Source organism: Xenopus laevis, chromosome 9_10L, assembly GCF_017654675.1.
Source record: "Xenopus laevis strain J_2021 chromosome 9_10L, Xenopus_laevis_v10.1, whole genome shotgun sequence".
Lineage (NCBI taxonomy): Eukaryota > Metazoa > Chordata > Amphibia > Anura > Pipidae > Xenopus > Xenopus laevis.
In genome coordinates this window covers 6,329,514-6,340,604 of record NC_054387.1, presented here as the reverse complement: position 1 = coordinate 6,340,604, position 11,091 = coordinate 6,329,514, and the positions used below count along the sequence as shown (strand labels likewise).

General features: G+C 39.7%; 1 protein-coding gene across 1 annotated transcript; it reads left to right on the top strand.

The window, feature by feature from the left end:
* The first annotated feature begins 205 nt into the window (after positions 1-205).
* On the top strand, positions 206-10,218 carry LOC108700857 (proline-rich protein 29). The gene is made up of 6 exons (XM_018234866.2): positions 206-505; positions 1,203-1,287; positions 3,429-3,544; positions 4,194-4,390; positions 7,506-7,576; positions 9,509-10,218. Exons 1-6 carry the CDS (start codon positions 416-418, stop codon positions 9,538-9,540), a joined length of 591 nt encoding a protein of 196 aa, XP_018090355.1. The 5' UTR covers positions 206-415; the 3' UTR covers positions 9,541-10,218.
* The last annotated feature ends 873 nt before the right edge of the window (positions 10,219-11,091 follow it).

The following is an 11,091-nucleotide window of genomic DNA, read 5'->3' as shown; positions in this document are numbered from 1 at the left end:
ATTTTATAAAAAATAAATCGTGAATTTTTCACCATTTTTGCATTCAGAGTTTAGTAAATAACCCCCTAAAAGTTAACACACAGGTTAACAGGTTAAGCAAGCCGGTAAATGCAACAGGTCGATTGGTTGCCATGGGTTACTGCCACTGGAGTAACTTTTTCCTTTTTTATTTTACTAAACCTAAGAGTTCTTTTTCTCTTTCTATTTCTCTAAATTGTAGGAGTCGTGTTACATTCCAGTGTGTGTGTCTGTCCCTGACTCATGGAGCAAGTCTTGTGTACAATCTGTTACTATAGCACCTGTTATAGTGGAGCCTTCCCAGCCCTACCTGCCCAGCCAGGCTCAGTATCCGTATACACAACTTACTGGAATCACTCCACTTTATCTTTTAACTCTGGGCTTTGTCCTGCTCACCATGTCTCAGGGTTGGCCCGCACACAATGCTTGGTACAGTCTTCCCACACAGGACTTCAACTACAGCGGCGGACATGTAATCCCTTCCATGGTAAGTCACTTATGCTAAAAGCCTCAGTGCCTCTAACACCGTGTTTAAGCTGCAGATGTAACCAGAGTGAATGTATATTGTCATGTAGTGATGCTACACATGTCTATTAACTTCCTACAGAGACTTGCAGGGGGTTATTTATCACGGTCCGAATTTATCTCAGTATTTCTAAGTTAGAAATCCGAGCAACTCTGATTGCCCGAATGGACCTTATTTATGAAGAAAAAAGCCCAAAAAAATAGGGTCGGGCAAGCTTCGGAACTTTCCCCGAAAACTCCGAATTGTTCGGAGTTTTGTGCGCAAAAACCACAAACTCATCGGATATCAGTACGGACATCAGCGCAGACACCGGGACCTTACCCATTGACTTATACAGGACCTTGAGAGCTCTTAGATGCCGGGGGTTTCGGATTCTGAGTTTTTAGACCATCTTTAATAAATCTCGAAAAATTAATCGTTTTTTATTTTGCTCCAAAAACTACGAATTATTCGAGGTTTGGATATTCAGACCTTGATAAATAACCCCCATAGAGTTGCGTGGGTACAGCACTGTATACAAGTCATTGGATACAAATATTAATAACAGTCATGGCCATTGTCAGTGACATAATAACAATAAGGGCCATGATGTCACAGGATGTAATATATCACATATGAAATTTCCTTAGTGTTGTCAAACTATTCCCATATTCCCCAGGTTCCACAGCAACCGACAATAATCCAGCAGCTTCCTTTCAGCCCTCCGCTGTCTCACCCTATCAGACAAGGCCGTGCAAAAGAAGGTGAACCCTTTATATTGTCACATTTACTCCTGTCACCTCAATCTGCTCCTCAATATCATATCTTTGCTTATCTTAAAAGCTAGCGTCAAACACAGTATATTCTCTGTGGGTGAAAAAATGCCAGCATTGCCCGTGCCTCATGCCATTGTACAGGTATGGGATCCATTATATGAAAAACCCATTATCCAGAAAGCTCAAAACTACAGAATGCATAACAGGTCCCATACCTGAAATATATATATATATATATATATATATATATATATATATATATATATATATATATATATATATATATATACAGTATATATATATATATATATACATATATATATATACAGTATATATACAGTATATATATATATATATATATATATATATATATATATATATATATATACAGTATATATATATATATATCTATATCTATATATATATATATATATATATATATATATATATATATATATATCTCTCTCAAAGAAGAAGATGTACACCAGGATTTTTATACAAAAAAGTTAAAATTCCATATTTATTGGTTTACATTAAAAATGTAAAAATGTAAACCATGGTCTTGATAAGGGTCTTACGAGCAGACCAAAACATTGGCCGATTCATCTTTTTAATGTAAACCAAAAATAATGGAATTTTAACTTTTTGAATAAAAATTCTGGTGTGCATCTTCTTCTTTGCTATATGCATAATTTTGCCAGTGAAGATAGTACCCAGGTAATTGACTCAGTTATATATACATTACGGTGTGCTATAAGGACTTTTGGAATATATATATATATACATATACACACACACACACACATACATGTTTCTACTTAACCAGTTCTACATTTTGTTAGGGGAATCCAACTCTTGTGTGTTTAACAGAAAGTTCTCCTATGAACTAAATAACATTCATCCACCCCTACATGTTTAATAAACATATGCTAGGGCAGGGATTTTCTTTGATTATGTCAATGTTTTATTATTTTGGTGGAGTTGCCCTTTGATCCTACTCTACCTGTTCTTTATAGCCTCCGCATCTCCGAGGGCTTCCAATTGGAAATTTTAATTGTAGTTTTCCTTACACCTATTAAAGGTCTATGAAGCTCACAGGTCTATTTTCATTTGCTACTTAGCTACTACCCGTGTCACGTCATACCTATCCATGTCACGCCATAGCTACTTGTGCCACCCGTGTCACGCCATTGCTACCCATATCACGCCATGCCTACCAGTGTCACGCCATACCTACCCCTATCACGCCATAGCTCCCCTCGTCACGCCATACCTACCGGTGTCACGCCATACCTACCCCTGTCACACCATACCTACCCCTGTCACACCATGCCTACCCCTGTCACACCATACCTACCCCTGTCACACCATGCCTACCGGTGTCACGCCATACCTACCCCTGTCACACCATGCCTACCGGTGTCACGCCATACCTACCCCTGTCATGCCATACCTACCCCTGTCACACCATACCTACCCCTGTCACACCATGCCTACTCCTGTCACACCATGCCTACCGGTGTCACGCCATACCTACCCCTGTCACACCATACCTACCCCTGTCACGCCATACCTACCCCTGTCACGCCATGCCTACCGGTGTCACGCCATACCTACCCCTGTCACGCCATGCCTACCCCTGTCACGCCATGCCTACCCCTGTCACGCCATACCTACCCCTGTCACGCCATGCCTACCGGTGTCACGCCATACCTACCTGTGTCACACCATACCTACCCCTGTCACGCCATACCTACCCCTGTCACGCCATAGATACTTGTGTCACCCGTGTCACGCCATAGCTACCCCTGTCACACTATACCTTGTGTGAGGTTAGTGGGGCTGCCCAAGACTGTTGTCAAATGAGAGGCATTATAGGGACCCAGTGTAATGTTCTTTGACTGATATACAGGGTTGTAATGTGAATTCCATTAAAAACCCTGTTATTAATCAAAATGGAGGAGCAATGGCTTTTTAGACAAATGAGATGCTTTGCTAATACCCAGTCAATAGCACAGCCCCCCATAATGACTGGTCTCCTCACAGGGGCATAACGTTGTGAGCCCGGGCCCCCCAGCAGAACATATGTTGCCATTGCTCCACATCCATTCTACTTGTTATACCTACAGATTTAATTGAGCTGATGATGATCCAGAACGCTCAGATGCATCAGGTTATAATGAGCAACATGACCATGTCTGCGCTGTCAAGCTTTGGCTATGGGCAAGCCGAGAAGCCCCCCACGGTGAGTAGCAAACATACCTTTCAGTACCCAGAGGAGGTAGTTGAGACAGGGACAACGGTAAATGATAGTGTAGGATTTTCTAGTTTTCATGGTCAAAACTGTCAAATTCGACTAGGGAATTATTCAAATTCGATTAGTTTTGCAAAAAATCATCCTCTGGCCCTAAGAACTCAAATTCGACTAATCGCCACCTAAAACCTGCCAAATTGCTGTTTAAGTCAACGGGAGATGTCTTTCGATCAATTTGGAGTTGTTTGCAGCCTTCCTGACGTTAAAATTGTAATCAAATTCGGGTCGATCCTATTCACCCGAGTTTAAAAACTTTGATTTTCATAATAAATTTTCGATTGGTCGAATTTCAAGTTCATGGGAGTTTTGAAAAACTCACATGATTTCGAAATTCGACCCTTGATAAATGCGCCTACATATGTCAATCATCCTCAACCCCCGACTGCAGCTATCGCCCCCTTATGGACGACGTGTGTAGCGGGACCAGCAACATCGAGACCCATTAGGATTTTTCCTAATATCCCAGTGGGCCATTGTAATTCAGATCTGCAATATTATAGAATACCAGTGCAAGAATGTACAATATATATTTGCAGGGGTCGCAAGGAAAGTATAAACCCTTCTGACTGATATCTTTCAGCCCAGTGTGATACCAGTACAAATGGAGGAGGAGGAGGAGGAGCCAGTTGTTTATCACCATTATGAACCATACCCACCAGTGTACCCATATTACCCAGCATACCCTGCCTGGCAAGAACAGAGACCACCACCTCATCGTGAACCCACCGTCAGGCACATAGATATACAGCCTCACACGCCAACTCATGCCGGAGACCAGTAAGGCACAAATTAAACCGGTTACAGTTTATATTATATATATATATATATATATATATATATATATATATATATATATATATATTTATATAGTCAACTACAAGAGGTCCTCTGCACTCAACCCATTATCAATATATATAAGACAGAGACATGTTGTGCATACTGCTACTGAAAAATGCCTTACCCTTTAAACAACACAGGGATTGTTTGTCCATATATTGCAATATATTTAAGCTGAACAACTACGTCACAGTCATCCCATATCTGGCCAGTCCTATACTCAATTTTCATCTGATTCATTAAGAATTCAATTGCTTCATTATACATTTTACAAAGGGACTAAAGCTCCCCATAGACGCGACGATTCTTCTTGCCGAACGACCGATTTTAGGGAAGCCCGACCAATCCTTCGAAATTATCGTGCGGTTAGTGGTATTCGAACGATCGTACATCTTACGATTTTTCGGCCGACTTCTGTCGGGAAATTGATCGGCCAGGTCAAAAAATCTTTGTCGGTCCCAGTGCAATGTATCTATGTTTGCAGGGCCAAGCAGGCAGCTCCCCTTTGTTTTCCTGGTAAATTGGTCTTTTTAGTTGATGGTAAATTCGTATGATCGTACGATTGTTCTGAGAAGATCCTGGTCTCACGATCAGGATCTGATCTTTTAAAAATCTCAACATCTATGGCCAGCTTTAGTTTTACCTGCAACTTACTTGCTGCTTTCAAAGTAAAACTCCCAAACTTGGCTGCCCTTTTATTAGACACCAGTGGGATCACCTGACTATAGCTGGGAAGGGTGGGAGCTACAACATGGAGCTGGTCACTGCTCCTATATAAACTATAACAAACAAGGGAAAGTTGTGCTCACCACTATTTTTTAATAACCATTAGGCGGGGGTGCAATGAGGCTGTGACCACAAAATACATATAGTCAACTACAAGAGTCCTCTGCACTCAACCCATTATCAATATATTTAAGACAGAGACATTTTATGCATACTGCTACTGAAAAATGCCTTACCCTTTAAACAAAACAGGGATTGTTTGTCCATATATTGCAATATATTTAAGCTGGCCAACTACGTCACAGTCATCCCATATCTGGCCAATCCTACGCTTAATTTTCATCTGATTCATTAAGAATTCAATTGCTTAATTATACATTTTACAAAGGGACTTAGTTTTACCTGCAACTTACTTGCTGCTTTCAAAGTAAAACTCCCATACTTGGCTGCCCTTTTATTAGACACCAGTGGTATCACCTGACTATAGCTGGGAGGGGTGGGAGCTACAACATGGAGCTGGTCACTGCTCCTGTATATATATATGCAAAGCGGCAGCACTCCAAGGATTTTCAAACAAGTTAAAGTGTCAAAATAAGACAGGTTTATTGAATCCGACGTTTCATTTCCATACAGGAATTTTCATCAGGGAAAGCTTTCCCTGATGAAAGTTCCTGTATGGAACTGAAACGTTGGATATATATATATATACTTTACCTAATACAGGTTTTTATTTCATAATACCCTGTGGTTGCTGGTTCTTCTTTGCAAATGTATATTGATATTTAACCGTGCAACTGGGAGTAACCTGGAAGCAGTGTACCTTCCATTGAGCAACTATATATACACACATATATATATATATATATATAAATTAGGTTGTGGAGTGGGAGAGAAAAGAAATCATAGCCAAAACAAACAATAAAAACCCAACAATCTTGTGAAATGTAAGCAAGTGCTTCAAATAGGATGTTATATAATGGCAAAATTTCTATAAATTATTCAAATTAAATATTACTTTTTAGATTTGCAAAGGAACAACTATACCTTAAATAATATTATATCAGTGGTTTCTAACCGAGGGGGGCTTAGCCTGAAGGCCAGTTAGGGTAAGTTTAGGGGGTTATTTATAAAGGTTCGATTTGTGTTTTCCACAAAAATTCGAGGTTTTTGGGTAAAACGCACATTTTCAGGTTAGAAAAAAACTAAAATTTTTTGATATTTATTATACCCCAACCCTGGAATAGCTGTAATCCAAAAATACACCTGTCGAGGTCATGCAGGAGTCAATGGCACAGGTCCCTTGAACCATTTGAAGATGTTAATAGCCTTCATGATGTTCAAATTATTATCGAGTTTTTTTCACCGAAAATTTGATTACTTAAAGAGTTTTCAGGTTTTGCAATTGGCACTCAGTGAATCGAGTTTTTTCTTAAATAAGGAACCATTCGAGTTGTGAGTTCATTCGAGGTATTAAAAAAAACTCTGACGTTCAACCTTTGATAAATAACCCCCTAAATGTCAACTAGGGTAAGTTTTGGGGTAAAATCATATTTGATTTCTTTAAACTACAACAGCATGGCTCATACATTTTTCCGATATCTGTAACGTTGAAAGCGCTAAGGGGGCTTTGAGCAATGATAAGACCTCCAACCATCGCATTCCATGTTCATACCTCCCAACTGTCCCTTTTTCGGAGGGACAGTCCCTCTTTTGACAGCTCAACCCGCAGTCCCTCATTTTTACTGGAAAGTCCCTCTTTTCTATGCACTGAACAGCCAGAAAAAGAAACAAAGTTTCTCACTTAATTGGCTTTTAGCAGTGAGCCCAGAACAGCTAACAGGTGCAAATAAGATACTTTGTAACAATTTTGAGACACAAAAACACAGTTTAGATAAGGAGAAATATTTTCAAACTTTCATAACCTGCCAAATTTTGTAAAACAAACATGGTAATTAGGGGGTGTGGCCACAGAAAGGGGTGTGGTCAAAAAAATTGCTGCGCTACGTGCGGGAAAAATTTTTTTGTCCCTCTTTTTACATCCAAAATGTTGGGAGGTATGAAATGTTCTCTGGCTTTTTTATAGAAAATATCTCCCTGTTTGTAGAGTTACACACTCTGTGGGGCCATTATCAACACTGGGCAAATGTTGTAACCAATCAAATGCTTGTTTTCATTGTTCTACCTGCAGTTGGCTGGAAAAAGCTAATAAATGATTGGTTGCCCAGTAGGGATAGATGAGCCCAACTGAGTGTTCATTAGAGAACTGGCATGTTTATGTAAAGGGTAACTATATCCTGCACTGGCAAAAGGCTGTGTTGTGTCTCCACAGACGGGCTGTACCACCACCACCCCCTCTCAGCGCTACCGGAACTGTAGGTGCGGATGTCCCACCAGCCTCAGGTAAAGCTGAGAATACTAGTTCAGTCTTTCTCCTAAAGCAGCTGCAACATTCTGTGGCCCTTTATGCCCCGACACTTCTACAAACACCAGCTATGGCATCATAAATTCTGGAATTGTGGAAAAGTGAGGAATCAGCCTATGACACTTCATGAAAATGAATTACTATATTAATAATTCATATATAAGTAGGGATGCACCAAATCCAGGATACCCCAAATCCCACCACTTTTCGGATTCAGATTTTGGGGCGCCTGGCCGAACTGATTCTGAACATTTAGGGGTTATTTATTAAAGAGTTAGTTGTTTTTATTACTGAAAAATTCGAGTTTTCAAGGGTAGTTTTCAGTAAAAACCAGGTAAAAACAATTTATTATTTTTTATTTACTATACCCCGAAGCTGGAAATAGGTCAAATCCAAAAATACTCCAGCTAAAACCTGTTGAGGTCATGTAGAAGTCAATGGCAGAGGTCCCTTCATAATGTTCGGGTTTTTTCGCTCGATCAATTTGAGTATTCGAGTTTTTCATCCCGATTACACAGATTGGAGTTTTTTCATATATTAGGAAACATTCGCGTTGTGAGTTTATTCGAGGTATAAGAAAACCTCACAAACTCGACCTTTGATAAACAACTCCCTTAATGTCACAACAACTTGAGTTGACTTTTTTTTTAATTATGCCTTTTTTTTTGCTCAAATTTTAAAAAGCAAGGGTTCGGTTCAGCATTAGGGTTGAGCCCTACTAATAATGGATTTTGTGCATCCGTTTTAAAAAAAAAATTGTTTTTTGGTCAAATGATGTTTTAGTGCTGCCTCTCCCTAGAGAGAAATTATTTACCCAACTATTAGTGATGTGTGGGTTAAGTTTTTCACGACCTGCACCCGCACCCACCCCATCCCAACTCGAACCCAGCCCGGCCTGCTCTGTCCCCTCTACTTATAGACCCACGCCCGTCACGAAAGGGGTGGGGCAGGCGCGAGTCATTAAATTGATGGGGCGGAAGCAGACAGTGTGAGGTCACAGGCAGGAAGAGTGGAAGGGATTGGTCAACCCAAACCTGCCTGCAACCCGAAGATTTTTCTGCGGTAGCCGGCCCGGACCCGTCTGACTCCCAGGGGAAACCCATGGATCCCATGGGTTCCGGCCTGCACATCACTACTAACTACTATTTTCTTCTGGAAAAGGTGGCACTGACCTTCCTATATATTTATCTTAATTCCCTATTAATAACATTGGGATCACTGACCTTCCTATATATTTATCTTTATTCCCTATTAATAACATTGGGATCACTGACCTTCCTATATATTTATCTTTATTCCCTATTAATAACATTGGGATCACTGACCTTCCTATATATTTATCTTTATTCCCTATTAATAACATTGGGATCACTGACCTTCCTATATATTATCTTTATTCCCTATTAATAACATTGGGATCACCTATTAATAACATTGGGATCACTGACCTTCCTATATATTTATCTTTATTCCCTATTAATAACATTGGGATCACTGACCTTCCTATATATTTTATTCTTTATTCCCTTAATGAACATTGGGATCACTGACCTTCCTATATATTTATCTTTATTCCCTATTAATAACATTGGGATCACTGACCTTCCTATATATTTATCTTTATTCCCTATTAATAACATTGGGATCACTGACCTTCCTATATATTTATCTTTATTCCCTATTAATAACATTGGGATCAACCATCATTTTTACCAGCCAGGCCGGTAAAAAACTGGCCAGGTGGCAACCCTATTTGGGTATAAACCAGCTAGGCTAGGGTGGATTTAAAGTAACAGCTGAAACATTGAAACATCCCGATTTTCAGGCAGACAGAGGATTATGTTCTCTCCGTCCCGTCTTTAGTAAAGTTTTGTACCCGAATTAAATCTGTATTTTTATTGTTTTTACAGAATATTATGACTTGGCGGAAGGCAGATTGTAGCGGAACCATGTGCCTCCTTGATGGTCAGATAGGAAATGTTTCCACCTTTGCACCAGGATATGGCACCAGTATTCACACTCACCTATACTCAATGGACTTATCACATCCTACTGCAAAAACCCGAAGGGGGTGTCTTGGAACCTCCATAATCAAAATCACTTCAAGCAATTAAAACTGTACCCGGCACATTCACAATTGATTTCATTATTCGCCAATGCAAATAATGTAATGTATATATTTAATATTTACTTGTCCTTTCTCCTATGGTCATTTAATGTATATTTGCTTTATGTTTGACCCATCCTTGCCTCGTTGTGAACCTGTCCAACATGAAAAGTTGTGGTTCATAATGGGTCCAATACGCAGAACTTTGCTGCAAAAAGTCAAGTGCTTTATTGTGTCACGACATGTTTCGAGCAGAGCTTTTTTTCAAGCGTTGTAAACCTGTGTCTTCAACAAGAGCTGTATTTTATTGACGGATACATTAGGGAGAGAACTGGTTCAGTGCAGACGGTCGCTTCCTTCATGGGGATTTGTTAAATAAGAATGACTGAAACCATTTCTGTTTATTTCTCGGTCTTGTTTTAGGTTGTGTGAAGCCACGTAACTATGGCAAATTCCCTTTGTGTGGTTTATGTCCCCTGAAGAGAGTCTCAAACAATAAACTGTCTATATGTATTTTTGTCAAGGCCTGAGTGTAGATTACATCCTTTGTAAGTTATTACAGGCACCTAGGCAACCTATATATATGTGCACCCATGCACAGCCAGTCTGTTATATACAGTATATAGATGACATAATTACTCACTGACAGACATCAATTGTCTCTGTTGACTTTAGCCAGCAGCCCATAGCATCCATTACCCTTTTGTTTATATATTATAAACGTGTTAATCCTTCTATTTGTCGTATTCAGCAATACAGAGGCAGAGTGTTCTTCTCATATAAACTTGCCTGCTTTGCCTTCCCATAACCTTCCCTTCCCTATGGATGCAACCACCCACTACTGTGACTGAGAACATAGAAGTAAATTCAGTACTTTTCTAACCTTCCAGAAGGTGGCGCCATCATACCCCCACCCAGCTTTATGTGGAAGAGACATAGCAAGCCAAGCAGCAACTATTTAGTGTTGCTAATTCCCACAGCTAAATTCTTCCCCGTAATATTTACATGTCTATCATAGGGTTATAATAATATTTTTTTATAAATATTATAAAAAAAAACGCCCTATGGTGTCGTTCCCCTCTAACTGCAGACGAGACGGCTTGAACATTATTTTTAGACTGATGAGACCTTGAAGTATATGAGTTCAGGGTGGTTTTTACTCAATATACTTCCTTTTTTTTACTATAATAATATAATTATTGTGCTTCCCTTTTCCCCTCATGTCATGGCTGAATTTATTGCTCCTTGTAGATGAACCCAAACACACACGTTAAAAGCTTTACATCAGCACAAATGTAGATGTAGCACACAGATTCAGGGAGATTTAGTAGCCTGGCGACTAATCGGCTCTTCTTCGGGCGACAATCTTCCTGAACTGCCTTCCCC